Source organism: Kwoniella europaea, chromosome 2 (genome assembly GCF_036810445.1).
Source record: "Kwoniella europaea PYCC6329 chromosome 2, complete sequence".
Classification (NCBI taxonomy): domain Eukaryota; kingdom Fungi; phylum Basidiomycota; class Tremellomycetes; order Tremellales; family Cryptococcaceae; genus Kwoniella; species Kwoniella europaea.
This window is the reverse complement of record NC_089488.1, coordinates 533,084-558,742: the sequence shown is the minus strand read 5'-3', so window position 1 is coordinate 558,742 and position 25,659 is coordinate 533,084. Positions and strand designations below refer to the sequence as shown.

Sequence of the window (25,659 nt, the reverse complement as noted above, 5' to 3'; positions counted from 1 at the left end):
CATGCGATGGGGAAGGATGAAGATGAGATATCTTGACCCGTGATACTGTTGTATCCTATATCCTCTGCACTCTGATGATCTTCCCCCTTGGCAATCAACTGATCTTCCCCTCCCCACCTCGCTTGAATGCCAGGTAAACAGGCCCCACAATACTATCTATCGATCTAGCGTTTGTAGTATTCTTTTATCCACTTTGATATATTTGTAAGCGAGGTTTACGTCCGAAAGGATGAGCTGAATAAGCGAGCTCCTCGAATATATCGCTACCCAAAGGACCCTCCCCTTATGATGTTATGGGTTGTTGTTGTTGGCCAGTGAAAGTCACTTTGATCGGAATCCTGCCCCGTGTTACAAGAGCATGTAGGTGGTTACGTTGAAGCGAGAGGCGATAAGACGTAGGTGTATATGGTGTTTCAATGAATCAGTCATTAGTCATTCGACTCATCTTAACGGAAGACACAAAGGCAATGCTGATTCAACTGTGGTAGTAGTACGTGTACCGAAAGATCGATTTTCGGACGCAAATTAGATTGGAATGCGTCGAAAAGTGGAGGCAAGTTACAATTCCAGTTGTAAGCGGTACTCGTGAGTGCTATGCAAGATGAGCGTCGTCTTTCTTGTCTTCACAGCTTTCAGATATGGGTGAGTCTTCCCGTCCATCTATGGCATACATTTTGAGCATCTGCAAAATTGCTATCTGCAGTGCACAATCCGGTGTCCTATCGATCTACTCTGCAAGGACTTACTTTCCCTGCTCATGCCTTCATAGATGTGAGCGCACTGGGCGAACACGTGGAGTAGACAGACATCTGTCAGCCACGTGCGGGAGAGTGACGATCATTCAATGGGCTGATGGATGATTACCTAATTCGGCGAGTGCTGTAACCCATTACGCTATCTACCCTGATCCTCACCAATCCACCTCTGAGATTTGCCCCCTTGTTTGAGTTGTTTGTTCTTTCAGGCACATCCCGATCCGACTCTTCAATCTTGATTTTTTACTCTGTTCGGACAACAACAACAACCAAAACAAAAACAAACAAAAGAGAAAATATACGACTGATTATCTGGTACTGAGGATGCTCGCATAGTGAGATCTTCATAGGAGAGAGACAGGATGAGAAACGTCGCCTCGTGAATAGCGATAGACTAGAGGGGCTTAAGCATGTGGCTAAACTCCCGCATACCATTGGACCTGATTTGGGTATTAATCATGATTTCCTTCAAAATATGTGGAGTATCGTTACTACCATACAGTACAAATGCAAAATTGTTGATAAGTTCAAATACATTGCTGAGCGAATCAATTGATTTGATCTTGCTACCATCATCGTCTGCTTTTCAACTGTCCCGACGATTACTTAGCTCATTAGATATAACCCGCTGGACGGTATCATTCCCACCCCTTGTTCTTCGTGTTTCACCTTCGCACTATAGATCCACTTGATCGGATTTCGGAACTATTGTAAGAAAGTAGAACCGATACTTTACCATATGGATCAGAAGATGATATCAATCTAACACTGTGAGTACCCACTTTCTGCTCTGATGCAAGAGCCGGAGGGCGGATCAAAGTGATCCAAGCTCAGGTAGAGTATGTTTGGATGGGACGGGATGATCCGTGCGGAATGAAGAATGGATGGGATGATGGTACCTTTTCATCGTGTGCGCCCAAGCTTGATGGGAGATGGAGATATGTTTCAGGTTACTGGACTGTTTCCTTTCCCCTGGAACATGATAATCACATCGAGACACGAAGAGAGAGGAATGAACGCTACTATCTACGTGCACGCTATCCCATTCATGGAAGGTGTAGTAGTCATCATGTTGATATGCTGATCGTTGCATGGCTAGGCTATACAGCATACTCGACATCTTCACTTCAGCACTTCACTCTACCTCATTCTAGCGAATATATCGAGACTACCCAACAGAGAGATCTGAAGGATTCGCTATTTCGTCAAACATTTCTTGTTATTTTACTAATTGGTGAAATCACCTCATCACCATCACCCAGTCCCATCAGCCGACAACAGTCTCGTTAAACTTCAAAGTTCAATCTCCTTCTTCCCTCTCTCCCTGGCCCGAAATCAAGATCATCGATCAATCTCATCTTAGCGCAACTGGATGGAGATCTGTGAGACGCTATCTCACTTGAAGTGATCTGTGAGCTTCAACTAGTAAATTCGGCATACAAGGTCCAAGCGATCTTTATCCGTTTTTGTCTCGGTCAGCGAGAGTCAACCATTGCTTCGTTGACAAGGTACAATTAAATTTAACCAACCTAAGAAAGAGAACATAGTAACCTGGACTAAGAGAGATATATTAAATATCAGAATCGAGAACTTCAAACCACAAGGGAGTCGAACGATTCGAAACCTCTTCCACAACTTTCTCTGTACACTATAAAACGCAACACTTCAACATGTCTGCTGGAGTATATACGACACCTCGAGAGAGGATGTTTATAGCTAAGATGGAGCTGTTGGAAGCTGAACAAGAAGAGAGGGCGAAATACAAGATGGCCAAGAGAGAAAGTAGGAGAGTTAAAAACGCTAAGGCTGAAGAACCTGTGGTGAGTGAAGTTTCGTTGTGTATTCAACCAACTACGAGATCACTGACTTTGATGGATTTATCAGGCTTCATCTTCACGTTCTGTCTCTCACACTCTACCTTCATCAATCTTGCGTAAATCTTCTACTCTCCCACCTCCATCATCATATCAGCCGCCTGCGACTTCTTCACCGCGATTCACCCAGAAACCCGTCGTTCCATCCTCCTCCGCCCCATCCCTACCACTTCCACCTGCCCCAATCATCTCCCAGAATACAGATTTTGGTCCTCCCATTCAAATTCCTTCACCCGCTACTGCCAGCACTAACGGCGTAAGAAGACGAAGCAGCCGAGTCCGATTCTCCGATCAACAAATCCAACTTACCCCAAATCTCAATCAGACACCCCTCGTCTCCCGATCTACTTCGTTGAAAGGTCTAAGGAGGGAATCGTCAATTGATGGTTTACGTCAGGATCTCATGCAAGCTTCAAGTTCACTTAATGGACATCGTAGACCTTCGGTAAATAGTCCTGGTAGGAGTAATTCGCTTGGTGGTAAGAGATCTTCAATGACATCTAATCGATCTTCGATCAATTCCGATCCGTTTAATTGGACAACATCGTCTTTCGGTTCTGGCCCTGGTTCGGACTTGGACATCACCTCGGAGATCGATATAGGATCTAGAAAACAGAGTTTAGCAAATACCTTCGAAGTGGATTTAAATCTTGATCAGTTAGAGGATGAGTTTGGCTTGGAGATGAGAGACGAATTAGGATTCAAACCTCAGATCTTACCTTATCCGAAGGTATCCAAGAGATTATCAAGGCTAAGCTTAGAATCTACCAACTCAAGTGTGTGGTCAAGTCAAGATCATATGACTAATCTCAGTAAAATCAAAGATCAAGATACAAAGTCCATCTATTCTGATTCTGTCGATTCACCATCGGTCAATTCTATTTTGAAAGATACTTTGGAAAGATCTTCTCTAGATTCGATTGGATCACAGAATGTAAATATTGATGGACAATCGAGTCAATCGAGTCAGTTCTCGTTAGAAGCTAGGATTATCAGCTCTGGTGCGGTTTCGAGAAAATCAAGTTATGCACCTTCCTCATCGATGGTAGAAAATGGTAATACCAGTACCCCTTCTTCATTAAGATCATCAACTTCTGAGAATGAACGATCGTCCGAAACGAATACATCGATATCATTTCAACTTCCATCCAAAGCGAACGCTCTGGCCTATTCAAGTTTGTTACCTACCCGAAGAAAGCTGAATGGAGCGATCGATGGACACATCCCGCACATGAATAGAGGTGGATGGGAAGATCCAGAACTTGGTCTTTCACCTCGATCGGGTCCTATAAGGGTATCAGGTAGTTTGTCGACTGTGTCGAGGAGAGGTACCAAGTTGGCAGAGGAGATACTATTACAACCCGAGGTGGAGCAGGAACAAGTTGATTTAGCATCAAAATTAGGCGCAAATATAGAAGAGGAACAAAAGCAAGAGGTGATTTCGGAAACATCGCATCAAGAAGAAATGGATTTTACAGAATATCAAAACGGGCAGAGCGATGCGACAATTACGCCAACCAAAGGTCATACTCGATCAGAATCAACTTTTAGCGCTATCATGGCTTTCCCCATTCCACCCGATAGGATAATAGAGAACGTACCACTTCAAGATGATACTGGAGCTGAACAAGAGGTTGTGGAACCACTGGTGGTAGAAAAAGTTATCGAAATATCACTAAACACAGAAACTACCGTCCCTACTGCCATTGAACCTTCCGAGCTTCAAACTGTTGTCAACGAGCAGTTGGTGATCTCCCTCAATTCACCTTTTGTCGAAATTCCAAGCACCGACATTGCTACTTTACCTTCAGTGTTACAAATTGATATCCCACATGTTGACGTTGAACTCACACAATCCACGGTAGCTCCCATACTTGAGACTTGTCCATCCAGTCCTGAGCTTGAGGATATCCTAAGGACAGTCACTCGACCTAGACGAGCAAGAAGATCCGTCGGAGCAGATGACTTGAACGACACCGAGACCGAGGAGAGTGATCTAGGTGAGTCATTCAGCTCATTACATGCTAGACGTCCACCTGACTGACAATGTATCTTGCATAGACATCGCCTCTCCACTTGTCAAAGTCGCTCTCAGCTCTCATATCCTCTCACCTAAATCACGTCTTCTCTCTGCTTCACCTTCACCTATATCTCGACCAGGGTCAATCCGCTCAGTCAGCCCAAATAGCATCAGTACCCTATCTTCCCTCCGAAGTGGACTGGGTCTAACATCGGGAAGAGGTTGGAGTGGAAGTGAATCAGAGGAAGAAGATTGGATCTCAACCGTTCGACATATAAGGGAACGTAAATCGCTTACACCTCAGAAGCAGAATAGAAGGAAATCTGAGGGATTGACAATCCAAGTGGAACATGACATCGTTACACCAACTCAGATTAAAAGATTATCAACATCTTCAACTACATCGACAAATTCGAACAATAGGAATAAAAATGTAAACAGGTATTCCCAACTATCTGAAATTTCAACTATTACCACCACAACTACAGCGTCAACGACCGAATCCCATTTACCTATCACACCGTTATCGCTCGAAATGTTAACTCCCAGTACGGTTGGATTATTAACTAGGACCAACTCCAATGCATCGTCCACCTCCTCAATTCAGAATAACAAGATTGGTAATTTTCCTTGGGGATTATCTTCCCCTCCAAATTCACCTATCAGAGGATTATTCGTCAATAACTTATCGCCCACAAAGGAATTCTTCACTTCTTTTAGAGATACTTCCAGAGGGAAGAAGGGGAAGAGGGAAATGCCGATACCTACTAGAGAGGATATGTTGGAAGACTGGGGTGAACCTGAGATACTTATTGATCAACTTGATGGATTACCAGAGTCTGATATGGAAGAGAGATCACTCAGGGGATCAATATCTACATTGAGTCTTACAAGTGATATGAGTGTTTTGGCAGAGAGGTACGGTGGTATAGAAAGTAGGAAATCGACTATCAAGTTGAGCTCGTGTCAGAAGGAGGAGAAAAGATCGCAAAGTCCAGATATGTGGATGGATATGGAGGGAGAGGAGAGTTTGATGGAAGAGGAGATGCCTGAGATTTGAAATTTCATGTAGAAAATAGAAAGTAGAGAGTAAAAATTAGATCTTTTTGGGTTATTTGTCGGTTGTGATTGTATGAAAAGCTCTTAGTTGTAAGAATGCATTATTTACTATCATCTTGATTATTTGACTGGGACATGGACATGTCTCCATATCTGGGTAACGATCGGTGAATGAATGAATCCAGTGAACGAACGATGGACTCGAAAAGTGGAGGAACATTCATTACTCATATTCGGCCGACTGGTCAGGAACCTGCGTCATACTCGTAGATGTATGTGTGTTTGCCACCCAACCTCCCTAAAATATATAAGAAAGATTATTCTGAGTACAGAATTTCCTCTTACCAGCAAGTAAACGCACCCATCCCACTTACATCCTCAAACTATATCAACTCAGAGACTTTCCACCCATCTGCGCAAAGAATGTCAACCGCAACCGATATTCCCGCTGCTCCGTGCCTACCCGAACAACTCCAACCTCAACCTCATTCTACACCACCTACATCTGATGTACGACCCACTTCATCCGTATTCGCTCGTAATGAAGAAACACCAATTCACAACGTACCAATGAGGGTGATACGTCGACCATTACCTAGTGAATTAGACGAAGAAAAGGTACAGACGTTCATGGATGAAATGAAGGTAAGTAAGTAGTGGTCATTCGTCTCTGCAACCTCGGGCTTTTCAAAGGAAGTGCTGATGTTGTATTGTTTTGACGTTGACTTGATTTTACTTGGTAGGCAGGAGATACTTTTACACCTATCGAAATTATCAAAGTGAAATCACCCTTAAAGACCAACCCCACCGGTCCACCAGAGACATTCTACTTCGCAATGGGTGGTTGTCATCGATACGAAGCTACAAAGCGATTAGGGTTGGAAACTATCAGAGCGAAGATTATCGAGGTGCCCGCTAGTCAGATGAGGATTTATCTAGGTGCGGGATCACCATTTTAGAACTTCCAAATGTATCACGCCCGGTTAGATAGTATAGACTGTTAGACCAATATAGATATTATGGAAGTCGACAAGGCTTATTTCCCAGAATTGTTGTATTAGCATAAGAGTATAGAGTGTCTTTCGATTTTGAAATGCATAGTGTAAACATCATCTACAATAACATGACACTTACTATACACTATACAAGATGCTTGTTACAAAATCGATCATTGATGCTCATGGTCATTCTATCTCATTCCTCATTACACGATCTGTTTACCCATCCTAGACCTCCTGCGAATCTTGTCTCTATCAAGTTTCTCATACTCCTCAAAAAAGCCTTTGGTAGCCTCCCTAATTTCATCCTTCGATTCCAATCTTATCCCTTTGTACTGCTGATTCAGAATCAGCTCGATAGCACATGAGTAACCATTTTTGAACTGCTCGTAGAATTCCCCTTGATGAGGTCGAGGATAGTAAAGCTCTTGAGTGTAGATGAGGGTTGAAAGTCTCTTCGATGCTTCGAGGAGGGTATTGGAGGAATATATACCCGTTGTGGGACTGGTTCGATTAGGCGCGGATGAGGTTGAGGATTGGAGGAGGTGAGGGACGAGCCACCGTTGACACTGTGGGTAGGGGTTAGTAATGGTGGGTCAAGGGACAGACGAGTACGAGATCAGTGATAGGAGAGGATGATGCAAGGAGAGATGGAGGGAGGGCGAGGGAGAGGGATGAAGAGAAAGAGAGACGGATGGATGGACTTATAAGAGGAGGAGAGGGAGGATAGAGGTTTAAGAGGGGAGATGGGCTGTGTTCAAGCTTGTACCAACCTGATTGAAATCCAATACCCAACATTGTACTTCCTCTACCCTCCCATCGTTACCGCCACCACCAAGTACAAGTTCTATATCTCTACAGTTAATACCACCTAGCCAATGTAGATTCGCCAGTAATCGTCCCATACTACTCGGAACACCTTTGAGATCTGGTAAGCCCCAACCATATTCCTCTTGAAGGGTAGAAGATAGCCTGTTATATCGAGTAATATCAAGTGGTGGATCAGTTTTGATACCCGGTTGGATCTGTTCGGTTCTAAGTGGTATATCTTCTCTTCCGAGATATAGTCTCAATAATCTGATTTGCATATCTTCTCCATTCTGGTTTTGATCTTGGAGATCTACAGACCAGAATAAGGCTTTACGTGTCTACTATCCTTGTGTCGAGAGGTGGGATGAGAGACATGGAAAATACTGGTAAATCGAAGTCACCAGGAAGGTTGAATGTCTGAGTAACCTCGGGTTGGATGGGTAACGATGAGCGATCGAGTAGGATGGATGGTTCGTTGGGGCATGAGGGTTTGTAATACTCGATTGTCTTAGGTACCCTAAAACCTACTTGTATGGGAGGGAGGGATTGGTGTATATCATCATAACTGAAGATAGAGATACGAGTAATCGTTTAATTAGTCAAACAACCTGATTTACTCAACCAAATTCAGCAGACACTCACATGCTGAACTCCTCTTGCAACTTAGATCCATGCCCTCGTTCTTTGACCATTTTGTATACTACATCATCGGAAGCGTTGGGGTAAGTGTATATACGTCCGAAAGTACCTTCTGTTAAATACTGTAGACTTGATCTTGGTCTATCTGGATGATCAGAGGTATCTGGCACAGCTTTGTAGGTTATAGACATCTTCGTTCTCTTTTGGTTTGCTTAAGAATCTTGATTTGCGTATAAGATGGTCTATCTTCTGTTGAACGAGTTGATACACGAGAAGAAGAGAAAAGTTAAGAGAATTAAGGTTGACGTTCGAATGCGATGTTTGTCTTTGGATTCGTACTCTTGTTATCGTCTGTGCACAATAGAAACACAAAGTACTATGTGGGACAGAGCTGACAGGAATGAGTACCTTTCTTAACAATATGATAGATGCATACATTGTACGTACTCTATAAGATTCTCATACTTCAAAACTCTCCTAGAGACCCATCCTACTCAACCGCACATATCATGACAGCGTCTTTTCCCATCTTCTCCGTATGAACAGTCTTAAGTGCTGGTAACCCCACATCTTCGCCCTGTATCATCATCAAACACATCAGTATACCTTGTTCATGCATATTTTGGAAAGACTGCGGGCTCACCTCTGGCACCACCCCTATACCTTCACCTATGAACATAGGAGCTACAGTCACTACCACACTGTTCACCAGCTTACTACCGTCATCTCTCTTGGGACAATGAAGAAATGTCGATAATATCCTTGATCCACCTTCTATCATTACTGATCGCAATCCCAAAGACGTCAATATGGAAGGTAAGGAGGAAGGTGGTATATGAGCTAAACCACAAGGGTTTATCAGGTAAACCTCTTTGCTATGATATCTTCTGGTGATTTGGTAGAAATATAGGACATACCTCTATCATCTAGCTTGACAAGAACGACCCTGGCACCTGCCCCTTCCACTTCTCTCACTCGTTCGGTAGGCACATTCTCACCACATATGATCCACGGTTGCCGCATGGTCTTCCCCCTCTGATCAGGCTTGGTATTCCATTCGTTCAATATCCGAGATGTGATGGGGAATCGAAGTTTGGGGTCAAGTATTAGAGGTTGGGGTGGTGGGAGATTGAGTGAGGGTGGTAAGAGGTTTGCTACAGTATCGCATATTCAGATAAATCTTCTCAGCTGAGTTCAGCTTTAAGTGTGTGTCGACGCGCATACCTTGTAATCTTGGGTTATCCAATATCAACGTATTGACACCTATCAATATAGCGTCGTGCATGGACCTCATCCTATGCATCCATACCACACATGACATTCAGCTATGAATGCCCAGCTCATGAGGTTGATTGAGCTGATACTAACCAATGAGTCATGAGCATGCTTTCCGGACCACTCAGGATGACCCTCTGACCACCCGGTCCAGCGATCTTGCTATCGAGTGACTGGGCCCATGTCAGAGTGATATGGGGTCGGGAAGTGGTAGCTGAGGTTGTGAATAGGTTGTCTACCAGGAATTGGGGTATCTGGCTCATTCTGTATGGGTAATTCGTGCGGTATCATTGGAGTGCTAGCTATATGATCTCGTTGAATCTCATCTCATACTCGACCCTTCGAGACATCCTTGAGTTGCTGTTTCTGTTTCCGTCGGAAGCAAGTGATCAGTCGGACTGCATCGCATCCTCTCTCTTCGCAGTCACCCCACCCTGCAACTCAAATTCCAGCAAAAATAAATCAACATCCTCAATTCAGCCCTCATCATCTCACCAACTGCTCTCACTTAAGCAGTTCCTCCGCTCTTTGTTACTTGCCACTCCCCCTCGACGATAACATCAGCGTACAAGGGCTCTCATCACCTACCGAAAAAAAGTCGCAATCTACGCGACAACACGTTCCTTTTTACGATCAGAACTTCAGCTCCGCTCCACAACCCCTCCAATTTACCTCTTTCAACGTATCTCGACGTGACTCTTTCTAGCAGTTCAGATCTTCTCATAAGATCGATTATTGCTCCGACAAAATGAGCGTACACGTACTCCCCCATCCACCTACGACATCCCTCACGCCTAAACCCAGATCCAACCCCACAGCAGATACAGCATCTTCGACCACTTCTTCTCCCGAATTGAGTTCCTATGAATCTTCCGAAAACGGCGTGGAGGAGCTATCCGAACCTATCATCTCAGCTGAAAAGTTGAGGCAGATCGAAAAGATGGAAAGCAATCCTGATTTCTTATGGATGACTACTGAGGAACCGCATAGAAGTAGGAGGATGGCTATTCTCAAGGCTCATCCCGAGGTGGGTTTCCTCACATCTTTTCATAGTGACTATCGCGTTTCGTCGCCATAGACACTGATTCTGATGTTTGTTTGATCTTGTGTACAGGTCCGTAAATTGATGGGTCCAACACTGACCACACCACCCATCGTCTTCCTCGTGCTCACCATACAATTCACCGCCGCCTACCTCTTACGTTCCCATCACCCTTTCTCTATCCCATTCATCCTAACCGCATATATCGTAGGAGGAACCGCCAACCAAAATACTTTCCTGTCGATCCATGAAATAACTCATAATCTCGCATTCAAATCTATCAAAGCGAACAAAATCTTAGCTATCATATCGAACTTGGCTATCGGTATACCCTACGCGATGGCTTTTAAAGGATATCATATTGAACATCACAAGTTCCTAGGTGAAGATGGCATAGATACAGATCTACCTTCGAAACTTGAAGCTATGATATTAGATAACGTAGCGGGTAAAACTTTCTTTGCAACTTTTCAAATCCTCTTCTACGCTTTACGACCTGGATTCATCCGAAGTCAGAAACCAACGATATGGCATGGTATCAACGTATTGGCCATTATCGCATTTGATATTCTACTAGTCAAGAGCTGGGGATGGAACAGTTTGATATATTTGATTATGAGCTCGTTCTTCGCTGGGTCGTTACATCCTTGTGCGGCGCATTTTATTGCGGAACATTATCTTATGAATGGACCTCTACCTACCAAGGAAGAACTGGTGAAAGATGGTCAAGGGGATAACGAAGATTGGTTAATCCAAGGGTTGGCTCAGGAAACGACAAGCTATTATGGTTGGTTGAACGTACTATGTTACAATGTGAGTCTGATAGCAGTACCCCTTTTACTCTTTCTTTCTGTTTGTATGTCATTATTGCTCACCGCTACAAACTCTTCTCTGTAGGTCGGATATCATAACGAACACCACGATTTCCCTTCCGTACCATGGACGAAACTACCCGAATTACATCGAATCGCCAAGGAGTTTTACGATCCACTACCATCTCATGAATCGTGGCCCTATGTCACTTGGAAGTTCATCACTGATCCCAGTATCGGTATGTGGTCGAGAGCCAAGAGGTTGAACAAAGGTGATAAGATCGATCATTCATTCTGGACACCTTCAACCGGAACTGAGAGTAAAATACACTCTGATAAGGAGACCAGCGACGTGTTGGCGCAAGATGAAGAAGAGGAAGAAATCGCTTATATGAGTGATAGTGATAAACCGAAAAATAGGAATAAGAAAGAATAGAAAACTTGGATTGATGCTGGACATCGAACCTTTTGTTTCTTCTTTCTCTCTTGTGTCTTGGTGGGACGATGGATTGTTAGATACGCTCTTTTACTCACAAACATATACGATAGAAATGCTCATGTATGCCACGGTTAACTTGCTTCTCCGGTTCAGCTTGCATAATAATTACTGCTCGGACAGCTCAGGCAAGATAACTAACCAAAATTAGGAGATTCAATCAGTACGAATGTCTCAATCAAGTGGGCTGCGAATGGCATGTAGCGTAAAAGGGCACAGCCTGTCACTGAAGGCGTCAGTAGTTGTAGGCATGTTAAGATGATTATCACTATCTGATCACTGTATGGGCTATACCAAGGTAGAGCAACATATACATATGTATATAGAGAAAGAGATCAAGTCAGTATTCATTATGATATGCTGCCAACACCTGGGCATGATGATCAATTTATAAGGGAAGATGGCACCAATGCATAGAATGTGTGATATGTACAAACTTATACTCGGAAGACCAAATTCGGAATGAGGGATTTTGGAAGGATGAAGATTGATGAGAAGGTGTTTAGTCGAAGAGACCGAAACCCTATCAAGGAAAATACGCAGTAAATATCAGTAACTACTCTTGACGGCGGTCCTGTATCTGGATAGGGTTGACTCACCATGTCATCATCGGATTCCTCCTTAGCCTCCTCCTTCTTCTCTTCGGCAGGGGCGGCCTCGTCGGCGGCACCACCAGCGGCGGCAGCGGCACCTGGGGCAGCAGCGGCGGGGGCACCACCACCACCGACGTTGGTGAGGAGTTCCTTGACGTCTTTACCGTCGAGAGCCTTGGCTAAGAGAGAAGCCCAGATAGGCTCAACTTCGACCTTGGCGGCGGTAGCGAGAGAGACGATTTTGTCACCCTAAGAAACACAACGACCAATATTAGTCTATATATCCTTCGATTCTCCGTTCATCCATTGCGATTGAATGTAAGTATAAACCCACGGTGATCTCGATACCCTCGTCAGCGAGGATAAGAGCGGCGTAGGTAGCAGCGAGTTCGGAAGACTGTGGAATTACACCAGGATACCGTCAGTCCTGTTCCTTTTCTTCTTCCTTTGTTTGTTATTTAAAGAAGAGCGGACTCACCATTGTTATACGTAAACCAGTTTTAAGGATGAATGATCCAGGAATACGTTTGAAGATGCTTTTGCGGTTGGAGAAGAAGTAGGACTAAGACGATGAAAGATGACTTTGAAGCATCTACAACCAGCGACCTCTGTCCAGGCAACATTTGCATTTGCCATGCTACCAACAGTCAATTTGGTCAAATTTCGACAGTAAGTATGGGGTGTGGCACATTCATGACGTGTAATTGCCTTCCTGGTGCAAAACCTGACCAAAACCCTTATCACTTGTCTTTTTCGGTGTTATCTCTCGGAGTTTCGCGAGTACGAAAATCCATCCACCACGCTACATTTCTTCAAGTGCAGAATGGGATTTTACACACCATCAGTCTATGGACCGTATACAGTACGGTGGTGCATACTCACTCACTCTCACTCTCTGTTGGTTGTTGATTCTACGCAAATCTTCAATTCCACAAGTCAAACCTTTAACCCTTCTTCTTCTTCTCCTTAACCTTCAAGTCTTAAACATCATCAAAAATGGCTCCTTCTACCAGGTCAGTACGGTCATGCTGGTAGCAACAGACGCAATATGCTGATATATGTTACTTCTATAGTGTGCCTACCGCCGAGGTGAGTTGGAGAAAATTTTAGAAAGGTCAAGGAGGATGGCGAGGACGGATACTCAAATCACACACTTGAACTTTACCATCTCCTCCAATTGACTGCCCGCCGTCCTCCTACAGACTGGACATAGATGATATAGGAGCGGAAGAGACGGATTACTGATATTGTGCTCTGCTTTATAGCAAATCGCCGTCCCTGAGACTTTGCTCAAGAAGCGAAGAACCAACGAGGCCACTCGAGAGGCCAAGTTGGCCGCTGCCGCTGAGGCCCGAAAGGTGAGTTTGGTGTTTTATCTCTAGGTTAAACAAGAGAGAAAAGGGAGAATGTGGATTTTAGATTGAGAGGACGTTGTATGAGGATAGAAGCGGACTAGGAAATAGAAGGATCACAATTTTTACCACACATCTCTCTCCTTCGAACCTTTTCTCATTGCATGATGCACAACACCGACGTCTGTCGGCACACGGCTAGCTTCGGCAATGCTGCTCGTAATTAACCATCTTTCGGGGCTGAACAATTTTTTTCTCTATTACTGTCTTGTAACTGTCATATCGATTATAAGATCGTATCGCTGACATCCACTTGTTATCTGTGTGATAGGCCCAAAAAGCCAAGAGAAAGGTCATCTTCAAGAGAGCCGGTGAATACGTTCACGAATACGTTCAACAAGAGAAGGAGGAAATCCGACTCAAGAGAGAGGCTAGAAAGACTGGTGACTTCTACGTTGGTGCTCAACCCAAGGTCTACTTTGTTGTCCGAATCAAGGGGTGAGTCGGACGTCTTTGAATGGGCCATGGTGGTAGTGCAATCGAGACTGATGGTCATTCGTCTTTGTCTTGATGTAGTATCTCTAAAATCGCTCCTAAACCCAAGAAGATCCTTCAATTACTCCGATTACTCCAAATCAACAACGGTGTCTTCATCAGAGTAACCAAAGCTACCACTCAAATGCTCAACTTGGTCAACCCTTACATCACCTACGGTGAAGTTAACCTTAAAGCCATCCGAGAACTCGTCTACAAGAGGGGTTACGCCAAGGTTGACGGTCAACGAATCCCCATCACAGACAACTCCATCATCGAGAAACAATTGGGTAAATACGGTATCATCTGTATCGAAGATTTGGTTCACGAGATCGCCACCTGCGGACCAAACTTCAAACAAGCCACTTCTTCCCTTTGGCCATTCAAACTTTCCAACCCTAACGGTGGATGGAGACCAAGAAAGTTCACCACTTACATCGAAGGTGGTGATACCGGAAACAGAGAACAAGCTATGTCAAAACTCGTTCACCAAATGGTATAAGTTTGGAGTCTCAGTTTTCAGGTAGTAGGTAGTAGGTAGTTGTAGTTTGGAGTATTAGACTTTGCTTTCTTTTGGGTAGAATCTTAGTTTAGGCTCTTGACTAGGGAGGAAGTAGGATAATGAGTTTAGGGTGATGATGGTTTTTGATTTACTCTTTCTCTCGCATGTAACCCAATCCACGATCATTTATGTGAAGGCTGCACTTTATGCTAGCGTGCTGTGATGGACAGTGTTGCACTAATCGAGCGAGGACTGATTGCTTGATTGACGACCTTCTCATTGAGTCTAGTTGACTCTGGTATCCTGTGGAGTGGTCACATCTTCATTGGAGATATCACATGTCGCATACCACATATCGCATATAACTCTTCGACTGGCGTACGTTAGCATTTTGTGATATACATATACGATCAAAATTTCGCTTTGGGTCTATCAGTCCAACCTTGTACGCCTAACAAGGTGCCATCCTTTTTCAAATCATCCCACGTCAATTCTTTCTCTTTCTCCTTCTCTCCCTTCTCGTTATGGGGTGTGGAAGTAGGGACACGTCCAGAATAAGTTATATCTTGAGTAAATCGTTCAGCTTGTAGCTTTGGATCAGTCTGAATAGCTTGATCAGTAGAGATGACAGGTGGAGTCGACTCAGTGGCATTGGTCACAGACGCTACGTCGATAAAAATCAAATGTAATTTATCTGAAATCGCATCAGGCCAACAACCTTTGATCCCCGAGGGAATCTTGAACAAGACATTCTCGCATGCTTGAGAGTTCTTACCGTCGAACCGGATCCTGAGGGATATTGATTCGGACGGTATGTGAGAGAGGGTCGGACATTGTTGGCGGATTTGAGTGATGGTTTCCTACGATCAACGTGAGATGAGAATTTAATCAGTATCAGTCTCAATTTTCAGTATCGATTTTGGTTGTTTCTTTTTTTTCCTCATATGTTATTACGAGTGAAAAGTAACCAGTGATATGTGATATTCAGATGTAATTGAATTATTTGTAAGAAGATACAGTGTAGATAGGGAGTAACTCACCTCGACGGTAGGTAAAATCGGTCCAATGAACGCTTCGTCCTTTTTGGGAGGTAAGAACCCACATAGTTTATTGACCAAATTCTTCCCTTTCTCTTTTTTGGAATTGGAGTCGGCGCTGGGCTTGTTGCATGAGGTAGTGATAGTGGCGGAAGGTTGAGGAGACGAAGGGAATTCCATTTCACTCAAAGTTGGACTTGTTGACATTCTTGTTATTCTGAGTCTTCAACGATTTTTTTTGGGGGGGTTGTTGTGTATGAGTGGGATCGGTGTGGATTGGATGATAGTGAAAGGATATTGGACGAGAGTAGAACAGCGATGACTTTTATTAGTTTTTTAGTCTTTTTAGTATTGAATTACTTGGTATACGGAATGGAGAAGAGAGAGAAATAAGAGTAACATGACCGTCACCTCCGTCTTGGCGTTATTTATACATGGAGGTTGAGCAGCTATCAAGTACGTTCATGTCGTATACATCAGTGAGATGAACGGATCATTGAGTCATACAACTGTCGAAGTAGAAAAGAAGACATACACTGTGTGCGTGTGATGAAAGGAGGATGCTGCATGAAAGCAGGGATGTGGTCGATACGTGTATAGACTTCATTCACCTTTGGTCAGTTTAGAGTTTGAGAGAGGATCAAAGGATCGTCAATGTCTTTAGTAATGTCGGTGAGTTGACCATGTACCATTGATATCTTCTGAGACTCGTGTCAGCGGCTTATATGTCATCACGATCAGAGTATCAGTATGAATATCAGAGCAATGAAACGTAATAGACATTGTTACAAGATGATACTGCATATACACATCTTACATGTTACATCATACCTACCTCCTCTTGGTTTTTCTCTCGTTGACCTTAATATGTTCAAACATGATTACATTATCATCATTGTAACACCATCCATTATACCCCACAGCAACCATTCTACGGTGATCCTCCACCTCTCGTCACCGATCATTGTCGTCGTCCCTATCCATTCTTTTGATCCAGCATTAAATGCCAGTAATGTAAAACGCAGTGTCATATCGAGTAGAAGCCATGATATCTTGATGATCGAGTCTTTGTCCATTCCTACACCTCGATTGTGATCGTTCGGTTCTCGAAGATACTGATATACGTATACGAGACTTTTCGACAAGATGATTAGGCATAGTTCCACTGCCAACGTCCAATGATTTATCCAATCGAAAGCTTCCTTATCATTTTCGATATGTATCTTGAAGATGTTTATCATAATCATGGCTAACATCCCAGATCCTCTAAACATGATCATACTAGCTGCAATTACGTCGAAAACCAACCAATGGTTATTCGATCTTCCCTTCTTCCTCTTTACACGAGGGTTGTTGATTATCTTATTCGTGTTGTTGTTGGTATTTCCAGTAGAGGGACCACCTATACCCCACCCAGCTAATAGATTTTCCAAACCCGTCTCATCATTCTTATGGAACATCCTCTGTTTATTCGTCCCGAATGTATCCCAATTTTCTTTCCTTTGAAATACCTCCCCTTCGTCATATTCACTTTGAGGTGAGAATAGCGGATATCTACTGGGTTGTTGTCGAGTAGGTTCCCAATCCATTGGTTCACCGTCCATTGGAGTTTCAGATAGGGATTTGTGTAACGATGGTTGACCGAATATTGGATTTACACTGTTGTTCGTATATGCCATGTGGTTTTGAGATGATGAGAGTGATAAAGACGATAGATCATGGCCGCTTTGTATTGATGGTGGGTGGTTTGGGATGGTATCTAAGGTGACGGATACTGGTCGAACGAGTTTGATAGAGACTGGCTGTGAGATCTTGATACTCATTATTGAATGTATCAGAAGCTATAAGAATGGTCAGCTTATTCAGAATCCCACGAGTCTGCCAGCTGACTTACTGCGATTTCCAGAGCGAAAGTCGCTTGAAGCAATTTAAGAAAGAAGGGAGGTGATGTCTCTTGATCTGTGATAAGACATGATATGGCACTTCCACTGATTCTCAAAAGCATTATGATCATCATATTTCGCTATAATTTCCAACCATCAGTATACATTCTCACTCATTGAGTTTGAATACAAGAATCACTCACCACCCATATGCCTCTCCCCTCGATTTTGGTTTTATCCCTATCCCTGACTCTTTTCAACCAATATGGATCCCAGGCTATCCAAATTATCGAAAGTGAGTTGAAAAGCAGTAATGAGAACGGTAGGTACGGGATATTAGGTGGATGTATGTCCAATATCCTTGTTAGTCTAGCAGGAAAAGCCGATGCTATAAAGTCATTCCATCAGCTTTCTCGTCTGTGGAGATGTCATGGGATTAGCTGACTATCACTGACCCAGTATACCTTGGCCCAAACTTAGACCTAGATCGATCCACCACAAACCCCCTCTTACCCTCCATATCAGAATATCTCCCTTGCTCGCCCTGTCTATCCCCCTACCACCCGCTACATCGTCCCTCCTCGGCGACCTAGCACCTCGATCCAACGCTGAGCTCCATGCCTGTACTTGAGCTCTATGATCGGATTTCCGGAGTGCCTCATCGACTGCAGGTTGACAGTTCCTGCATACTGGTGGATAGCGAGAGTGAAGCTTGGACAGGTAGGTCGGTAATTCGGCGTAGAGCATAGGGTAAGATGGGTCCTAAGTTCAAGGGGTTAGGTGTCAGTTGAGGTGTGTTGTCCAAAGGGGAAGAAAGACCTACATCATCATCTGGGAGATAGTTGGCTAACATGTTCATGATCAATGTCTGATTTGCCAGACAACTATGGCAGAACAATGACGTCGAGGAAGATGATGATGAGGAAGAAGGAAGATGGGATGACGAGGGTGTAGCTATGTTCACAAGTCAGCTACATACTCGAGATTCATCGACGGGGTACAGCTCACCTCTGAGAGAGAAAGATCGTTCGTTATACGCTGAATCGTGCATGGCAGGTAAATCTGATATCATCTGTCCTGTCTATTCAGGCCAAATTATACCTCGTTAGTTGACGCATCGCACTAAGCGACTGGCTGTGCTGGTACTTACCTCGTCTTTGATATTCCAACAGCCGCATCTTTCACATTGCCAGTTCCATTTAGTACCTACTTCTGATATCCTGTTCTTCCCCTTTGGACTGCTGTTGGTTGATTGCGGGTGGGGAGGAAGGAGCGAAGGGGAGAGACAGAAGAAACATTGGACGGGGACTGGTCGAGTGGATGAGCGGAGGAGGGGCATGATACCTCTTATATCAAGGTGACTGCGTTTGACTACGCATGCAGAGCAGCTGACTAGTATGTAGAGAAGGTTGATGTATGTACGCCGGTATGAATCGTGAATCATGAAATATGAATCAGAATGTTGATTGATTTGTTGTTGTCTAAAACATCTATGACGCGTGGTTTCGAACTTTTTCTTCGATCTCTTCTCTGGCTTAAACACATTTGGCCAATATGTCCCTCAAAAGCTCAAGAGACAAGAAAAATCTGTAGAGAAGTGAGAGCTTCTCACGAGGGAGGTGTTCGATTGATTGATGTACTGATAGTAATGCATACATGTTATTGCAGAAGAAATGATAAAAGCGCCGGTCAACTCAGTACTACTACCCCCACACCCTACTCGACGACTTTCTGACATATTATCGACCTATGAGTAAACCCACTTCATCCACATCATCCTTCTTATCTCCGTTACTCTGTTTCTGAGGATCACTATATATGTCGATACCTGTAATGCATCGTGTTAGCCGGTAGTCGATATATACATAACGAGAATGACTTACCAGCTGCCAATGAGTCGATGAGGAGTTGTAATCGCTTAGGACCCATCGTCGGATCAGCCTATTTCTCGAATCTCATCAGCGTATGTTCCTCTTTACTTTGTTTATGGTACATACCTCTCTCATCTTCTCCAGATCCCCTCCAAACCCTTCAACAAGTTTATCCATATAGACCGTCCTAAATTTCTGCCTCCTCTTTTGCTCTTCCTCGGTATTCGTACCCTTGCCTTTCATTTTGGAGGTCAAGAAAGAAGGTATGTCGGACGGAGGAGGCGAGGGTGAATTTGTGGGGTATCTCGTGCGTATCTTGGGTTGTTTAGCGGTCGAAGTCGATGGTCCAGCCTTTGGTTGATCGATCTCTGAGTCTGACTCTGACTCCGATTCGGATTCTTCCGATGAGTCAGATGATGATGAGGAGGATGAAGATGATTCTGAAGAAGAAGAGGCAGAGGATGATGCCCCGTCTATTTGGATCTTCTGCACTGCAGGTTCAGGAGCTACGACCTCGTCGTCCGAACTTGAAGAATCGTCCGAAGAAGAGGAAGAGGAAGATTCGGATGCTTGTCTCCTCCTGCGTTTCCTCGATCTCCTGTTGGCTTTTGGCGCTGCCCTCGGTGGTGGTGCTGACATGTTGAGTGTGTGTAGGTTGTGATCCTTTTGCACGATAAGAGACGACAATCTGAAAGATGGATGGATGGATATGAAGAAATCTGTCCATCTCAATCTCTTGAACTTTTGAAAACATGCAACATCTAGCCACGTGGAGTGTTGTTCCTGATGACGGAATCAAATCCAACCGTTCCATTTGCCACTCACGTTTAGTCAGGTTACATCATCCCCATTCAGTCTTTATACCCCTTCTCCTTCTTTCTCTTCTTCCTCTTCCTCATCCTCTTCACTCTCTTTCCACCCTTCACTCGGTGGTACAAGTCGCAGAATGAGTAGATCACCTTCACCAGCGTCTTCTCTCGACTTCTTCGAGTCAGACCCGTCCTCAGAAGAAGAATATGTACCAGTCCGAAGAGCACGTAAAGTGGGACCAGCAGCGGGAGGTTCAAAGAAGGTCTTGGGAGGTGCGAAAGCTGGTGGACCCAAGATCAAGATCAACCTGAGTGCTTTGCAGCGTGCTCAAGAGGTCGCTGTTGCTCACCCTGCTGATGGACCGATCGAAGAGGAGGATTATGGAGTAGGGGACGAGGATGATGAAGGTTATTTTGATGGGATGATAGGTAAAAGAGGGATAGACCTGTCGAATCAGGCGTTGAAGAGCGACCATGCTCTAAGACCCTTATGGGTGGATGATAAAGGCAATATGTATGTGTATCTCTCTCACTTTTTTCCACCCGAATATGTTACCTGGAGTGAAGTGGTATGAACAATATAGGAAGTTAGGCTGATCATCAAATATCCTTTGTCAGCATCGTTGAAGCTTTTGCACCGTTTGCGAGACAAGCCCAAGACTTTTTGGTAGCAATCGCAGAACCAGTCTCACGGTTAGCTTTTACCTGATCATCTTCCGTGATCTTCAGCTGATATGACATGACAGTCCTTCGCTCATTCATGAATATCGTATAACCAAACCATCTTTGCATTCCGCCATGTCCATCGGATTAGAGACCAAAGTCATCATTGAAGTCTTATCAAGACTATCCAAAACACCTTTATCAACCAGATTAACAGCCAGGATTGAAGAATGGACAGCATCATTCGGAAAAGTCCGTTTGGTGTTGAAAGATAATCGATATTTCTTGGAAACCAGCGTACCGGAATTCTTACAAACGCTCATGACAGATGAGGTTATTAGAGATTGTAGAGTTACGAGAGAGGTTGAGAGTGGACCAACAGTATTTGGGGCTGAGCAGACTGCTAGACCAAGGAGGGATTATGCAATTCCAGGAACGGAAGAAGCGAGAAGAGCGGAGAGAGGTGAAATCCAAGCGGATGATATAGGTCAACAGGGTAGAGATAATGATGCGTTATTGGGTGCTGTGATTGGTATCGGTGAAGGTACGTTGACTCAATACTGCTGACGCTTGAATGTAGCTGATGATATCGTTCGTTACCATAGCCGACGAGATGGACGACGAAGATGATGCGGTTCATTCGTTCGAAGTGGCAGGAGAGCGGATGGAGGTAAGTTGATCGATTGGTTCAATCATCGGTATGATATCCGTTACTGATATATATTTCAGGACGTAAGAAGACGATGTAAAGATATAGATCTTCCAGCACTGGAAGAATACGATTTCCGAAACGACTCTGTCAATCCAAACCTTGACATTCAGCTCAAACCCATGACTGTCATCCGACCATATCAGGAGATGTCATTAGCAAAAATGTTCGGTAATGGTCGTGCAAGATCTGGTGTCATCGTGTTGCCATGTGGTGCGGGTAAGACTTTAGTAGGGATCACCGCTGCTTGTACAATCAAGAAGAGTGCATTGGTCTTGTGTACTTCAGCGTAAGTACAATGAGCGGCATTGATAGTCGAAGTCGACGCTAACATACAAGGGTACCTCAGCGTATCCGTCGCTCAGTGGAAACAGCAGTTCCTCCACTTCTCCAATATATCGGAGAGACAAATATGCGCTTTCACACAGGGAGAGAAGGAAATGGTATGTCAGCTATCTGTCCGTGAAGTACCTTAGCAGCTGACCCGGATGCCATCGCAGTTCACTACACCAGCCGGTATCGTTATATCGACATATTCGATGATAGCCAAAACAGGTAAACGAGCGCATGATGCCGAAAAGATGATGCAGTTCTTGCGATCGAGAGAATGGGGTTTCCTGCTCCTTGACGAGGTGCATGTCGCTCCTGCGGACATGTTCAGGAAATGTATCAACAATTTCAAGGTTCATGCGAAATTGGGTTTGACAGGTGAGCTTTGAGAATCGCAGAGACGACAAAGAGCTTGCTAATCTGTATCGTTTAGCCACTTTGGTGCGAGAAGATGATAGAATCGGTGATTTAGGATACCTAATTGGCCCGAAATTGTACGAGGCAAATTGGATGGATTTGGCAAAGAATGGTCATATCGCGACTGTGCAGGTAAGTCCAGCTATCCCATAATGATGCCCCCAGCTGACATCGATGCAGTGCGCGGAGGTATGGTGTCCCATGACACCCGAATTCTATCGAGAATACCTGCGAAACCCCTCTCGGAAACGCATATTACTTCATGCAATGAACCCTAATAAGATTCAGGCTGCTCAATTTTTGATTAATTACCACGAGAGTCGAGGTGATAAAGTGATAGTATTCTCGGATAACGTGTTTGCGCTTGAGGTGAGCTGAATGAAGATTGAGCGTCACAGATTTAGCTGACATCTCGGAATAGGCGTACGCGAAGAAGCTCGGTAAATCGTTCATTCATGGTGGTACACCCGAAGGAGAAAGATTGAGAATCTTGTCGAGGTTCCAACATGATCCGCAGTTGAATACCATTTTCTTGTCCAAGGTGAGCTTGAAAGTTGCGATTCCACATTATAATAGCTTACAATGTATTTGCAGGTTGGAGACACGTCGATTGACTTGCCAGAAGCCACATGTCTCATTCAGATCTCTTCTCATTTCGGTTCTCGTAGACAGGAGGCGCAGAGGCTGGGTGAGCTAAACCATATTCGATCCATGAGAACCCAAGCTCACAGTGCGGCGCAGGTCGTATTCTCCGAGCTAAGCGAAGGAATGATGAAGGATTCAATGCCTTCTTCTATTCGCTTGTATCCAAAGATACACAGGAGATGTACTACTCATCTAAGAGACAAGGTTTCCTGATTGACCAGGTTAGTCATCACCCTAGCTATTCGTGAAAAATTCCATCTGACACCGACTGCAGGGATACGCATTCAAAGTCATAACCGAGCTGCACGGTCTCGAAACGATGCCAAATTTGGTCTTCCCAACCAAAGCACAGCAAATCTCATTGCTGGAAGAAGTATTAAATACTGGTGATGCTGCTGCAGAGACCGCAGATCATTATATGCGATTAAATAATGGGAAACACATGAAACGACCTGCTGGGAATCAACCTTCTTCGCTGTCAAACCAAAACTCTATGCCAGCTGTCCAAAGATTCACTGCTCCATTGGAACATCTATCGGGTGGTCAGAATTTGAGTTATAGAGAACAGAACAAATCTGTAAAGTAGGTTTTCCTACCTTTCACATGTTCTCACAATCCCCTGTCTGGTGCTGATATACTGTATGTGTGTCCAATAGTAAGGAACTTTCGAGAGAAGATAGACAGAACAAAAGAGATAGAGTTGGAGGGAAAGAACAGCATGCGTTGTTTAAGAAGAGAAAACAGGAGATGGACGCGATCAAGAAACAGCGTGCGAACGGTATTTAGACGTTTCGATTTGTTACGTCTCTCTATAGGAAAGGTCATCAAACAGATGTAAAGCAACAAAACGGAACGAGAAACACTGATGTGTTACCTATCGAAGTTTTGAAGGGGGCTGCCCAGTGATCCATGTAGCTTTTGTGGCAATCTTGTAGAAGTAATGACTTAAACTGAACAGTAAATATCACACATGACTCATAATGCACAAAATGTTGTATATATCGTGTGGTGTTTGAATATATAACATAGCGAAGATTCGCTTCAGCCAGAGCAACGGTCGACTCGATGTAGCCCTTGACCGGAGTCGGAGGGAACCAAAAAGTTCTCACAGACCTATCGAAGAATTCTGCCAAAACTCAGTCGCACATGTGGCGGTGTCGTGATGAAAGGACATGATCGATGGCGATGCCGAAAGGATTATGCAAGCGGGACTTTCTCAAAGGTTCCGCAATTCTTGCAGAGTTCCATGAAAGCAGGGCAGCTATGAAAGTTGGAGCAGGGATCGTCATGCCTGCATATATATATGTATAGTCTCTCAGATCAGTCTTGCGAATAAGGGATACTTACGCTTGCATAGTCAATTCGTCGCTCACCACTGTTCCGACGCTGCTTATATTCCCTGCACCGATTATTGGTTGACACGTGGAAATGGCCGAAAGCAGGTTTGAGATGACGAACCACGCACAGCAACTTGATGAAATAACAGAACGATATACTTCAGACTCCGAGGGGGAGTTCAGTGACGAGGAAGCGTTTGAGACCATTAAACGGCAGGTTCGTACCTATGACATGCACTCTCGACCAGACTGGATGTTTAGCTGACTTTTCGACCTTGTGACAGGGTTTACCAAGCGAGGAGACCCTCAAGAATATGAGTACCCAGCTTTTCTCCAAGGGCGACTTGTCACGTCTTTTGGACACCACGGGAGTAAGGAGCAAGCGAGATAAAAGGTTCATTGTAGGGTTTTACAGGGCGGAAGAACTCATTCCGGAATCCGAAACCTCTGAGACCTCTGTTAAAGGTGGACCTAGACCAGGTATGCACACACGAACGACAAGTACCCAGAGTAATCTCAGTATGACTTCTCAAGAAGATCTCGACAACACTACAGCTCAGCTCGATGCATATACGAGGCAAAGACAAGAAAGTCTAGGAAAGTGTTCACGCCTCAAGGCTGTCGATGATAGACTAGAGAAGATGAGGAATGACTGTGAAAAGTCAGCAGGAATCTCAGAGGGGCTTGACCGTGTACTTACGAGGGTCATCGAGTTTAAGAGGAGTTCAAGTCAAAAGTAGAAACGATATCTATCGGTGCTGACTCAATTGACTTTTGGCCAGTTGAGCTTGCCTTTCTATCGATACACCGCAAGGTAGGGGATTCTACTACGATATATAGGGACTCGACAGGCATATATGTATACAGCTATCACGTATGGAGCTACTTAGTGCCAGGATTTGGTGGATGAGAGGATTGCAGCAAATATGGCATGCTATCCTCGTTGGTCGCCGTTACTAAATGCCTATACCCTGTCCGTTGGTCTGAACAGCTCCATTCATGTTACTCCTTTCATTCGTAGGGAGAATTACATCTCTTACGTCATTCAGAATCGACAGAATGACAAAGTTCTTTCCGGGTAAACCATTCACAAAATTTATAACCCAGCATTCCTCGTCGTGGTATACATGCACTATCAACCATCAAGTTCTGGGACTTGTTATTCTCACACATTCATTTTACTACGTACCACCGTTT

The 25,659-nt window shown here is 44.2% G+C and overlaps 12 protein-coding genes across 12 annotated transcripts; 6 read left to right on the top strand and 6 right to left on the bottom strand.

Annotated features, from left to right (window-relative positions):
- Window positions 1-2,425: 2,425 nt before the first annotated feature.
- Window positions 2,426-5,709, top strand: V865_006552 (uncharacterized protein; the record flags this gene model as incomplete). The annotated part of the gene is made up of 3 exons (XM_066230310.1): window positions 2,426-2,575; window positions 2,640-4,629; window positions 4,691-5,709. The coding sequence occupies 3 exons, from the start codon at window positions 2,426-2,428 to the stop codon at window positions 5,707-5,709; spliced, it is 3,159 nt and encodes a 1,052-aa protein (XP_066086407.1).
- Window positions 5,710-6,131: 422 nt separating this feature from the next.
- V865_006551 (uncharacterized protein) lies at window positions 6,132-6,667 on the top strand (the record flags this gene model as incomplete). The annotated part of the gene is made up of 2 exons (XM_066230309.1): window positions 6,132-6,353; window positions 6,452-6,667. The coding sequence occupies 2 exons, from the start codon at window positions 6,132-6,134 to the stop codon at window positions 6,665-6,667; spliced, it is 438 nt and encodes a 145-aa protein (XP_066086406.1).
- Window positions 6,668-6,912: 245 nt separating this feature from the next.
- Window positions 6,913-8,346, bottom strand: V865_006550 (uncharacterized protein; the record flags this gene model as incomplete). The annotated part of the gene is made up of 4 exons (XM_066230308.1): window positions 6,913-7,275; window positions 7,480-7,826; window positions 7,918-8,081; window positions 8,159-8,346. The coding sequence occupies 4 exons, from the start codon at window positions 8,344-8,346 to the stop codon at window positions 6,913-6,915; spliced, it is 1,062 nt and encodes a 353-aa protein (XP_066086405.1).
- A 299-nt stretch (window positions 8,347-8,645) lies between these two features.
- Window positions 8,646-9,693, bottom strand: V865_006549 (uncharacterized protein; the record flags this gene model as incomplete). The annotated part of the gene is made up of 5 exons (XM_066230307.1): window positions 8,646-8,732; window positions 8,799-8,995; window positions 9,073-9,309; window positions 9,380-9,450; window positions 9,524-9,693. 5 exons carry the CDS (start codon window positions 9,691-9,693, stop codon window positions 8,646-8,648), a joined length of 762 nt encoding a protein of 253 aa, XP_066086404.1.
- Window positions 9,694-10,178: 485 nt separating this feature from the next.
- V865_006548 (uncharacterized protein) lies at window positions 10,179-11,720 on the top strand (the record flags this gene model as incomplete). Its single annotated transcript, XM_066230306.1, has 3 exons — window positions 10,179-10,457; window positions 10,545-11,285; window positions 11,370-11,720. The coding sequence occupies 3 exons, from the start codon at window positions 10,179-10,181 to the stop codon at window positions 11,718-11,720; spliced, it is 1,371 nt and encodes a 456-aa protein (XP_066086403.1).
- A 562-nt stretch (window positions 11,721-12,282) lies between these two features.
- On the bottom strand, window positions 12,283-12,854 carry V865_006547 (60S acidic ribosomal protein P1; the record flags this gene model as incomplete). Its single annotated transcript, XM_066230305.1, has 4 exons — window positions 12,283-12,303; window positions 12,380-12,622; window positions 12,708-12,770; window positions 12,852-12,854. The coding sequence occupies 4 exons, from the start codon at window positions 12,852-12,854 to the stop codon at window positions 12,283-12,285; spliced, it is 330 nt and encodes a 109-aa protein (XP_066086402.1).
- Window positions 12,855-13,369: 515 nt separating this feature from the next.
- On the top strand, window positions 13,370-14,761 carry V865_006546 (uncharacterized protein; the record flags this gene model as incomplete). The annotated part of the gene is made up of 5 exons (XM_066230304.1): window positions 13,370-13,386; window positions 13,447-13,462; window positions 13,639-13,731; window positions 14,057-14,223; window positions 14,302-14,761. 5 exons carry the CDS (start codon window positions 13,370-13,372, stop codon window positions 14,759-14,761), a joined length of 753 nt encoding a protein of 250 aa, XP_066086401.1.
- Window positions 14,762-15,171: 410 nt separating this feature from the next.
- V865_006545 (uncharacterized protein) lies at window positions 15,172-16,005 on the bottom strand (the record flags this gene model as incomplete). Its single annotated transcript, XM_066230303.1, has 2 exons — window positions 15,172-15,621; window positions 15,802-16,005. The coding sequence occupies 2 exons, from the start codon at window positions 16,003-16,005 to the stop codon at window positions 15,172-15,174; spliced, it is 654 nt and encodes a 217-aa protein (XP_066086400.1).
- Window positions 16,006-16,679: 674 nt separating this feature from the next.
- V865_006544 (uncharacterized protein) lies at window positions 16,680-19,020 on the bottom strand (the record flags this gene model as incomplete). The annotated part of the gene is made up of 7 exons (XM_066230302.1): window positions 16,680-17,639; window positions 17,693-17,821; window positions 17,885-18,069; window positions 18,137-18,443; window positions 18,505-18,635; window positions 18,690-18,762; window positions 18,832-19,020. 7 exons carry the CDS (start codon window positions 19,018-19,020, stop codon window positions 16,680-16,682), a joined length of 1,974 nt encoding a protein of 657 aa, XP_066086399.1.
- A 400-nt stretch (window positions 19,021-19,420) lies between these two features.
- V865_006543 (uncharacterized protein) lies at window positions 19,421-20,191 on the bottom strand (the record flags this gene model as incomplete). Its single annotated transcript, XM_066230301.1, has 3 exons — window positions 19,421-19,509; window positions 19,565-19,622; window positions 19,679-20,191. 3 exons carry the CDS (start codon window positions 20,189-20,191, stop codon window positions 19,421-19,423), a joined length of 660 nt encoding a protein of 219 aa, XP_066086398.1.
- A 307-nt stretch (window positions 20,192-20,498) lies between these two features.
- Window positions 20,499-23,911, top strand: V865_006542 (uncharacterized protein; the record flags this gene model as incomplete). The annotated part of the gene is made up of 14 exons (XM_066230300.1): window positions 20,499-20,875; window positions 20,980-21,054; window positions 21,108-21,568; window positions 21,630-21,694; window positions 21,754-22,022; window positions 22,083-22,176; window positions 22,234-22,441; window positions 22,497-22,612; window positions 22,661-22,849; window positions 22,902-23,021; window positions 23,075-23,168; window positions 23,222-23,346; window positions 23,400-23,707; window positions 23,782-23,911. 14 exons carry the CDS (start codon window positions 20,499-20,501, stop codon window positions 23,909-23,911), a joined length of 2,631 nt encoding a protein of 876 aa, XP_066086397.1.
- Window positions 23,912-24,553: 642 nt separating this feature from the next.
- On the top strand, window positions 24,554-25,202 carry V865_006541 (uncharacterized protein; the record flags this gene model as incomplete). The annotated part of the gene is made up of 2 exons (XM_066230299.1): window positions 24,554-24,679; window positions 24,747-25,202. The coding sequence occupies 2 exons, from the start codon at window positions 24,554-24,556 to the stop codon at window positions 25,200-25,202; spliced, it is 582 nt and encodes a 193-aa protein (XP_066086396.1).
- Window positions 25,203-25,659: the final 457 nt, after the last annotated feature.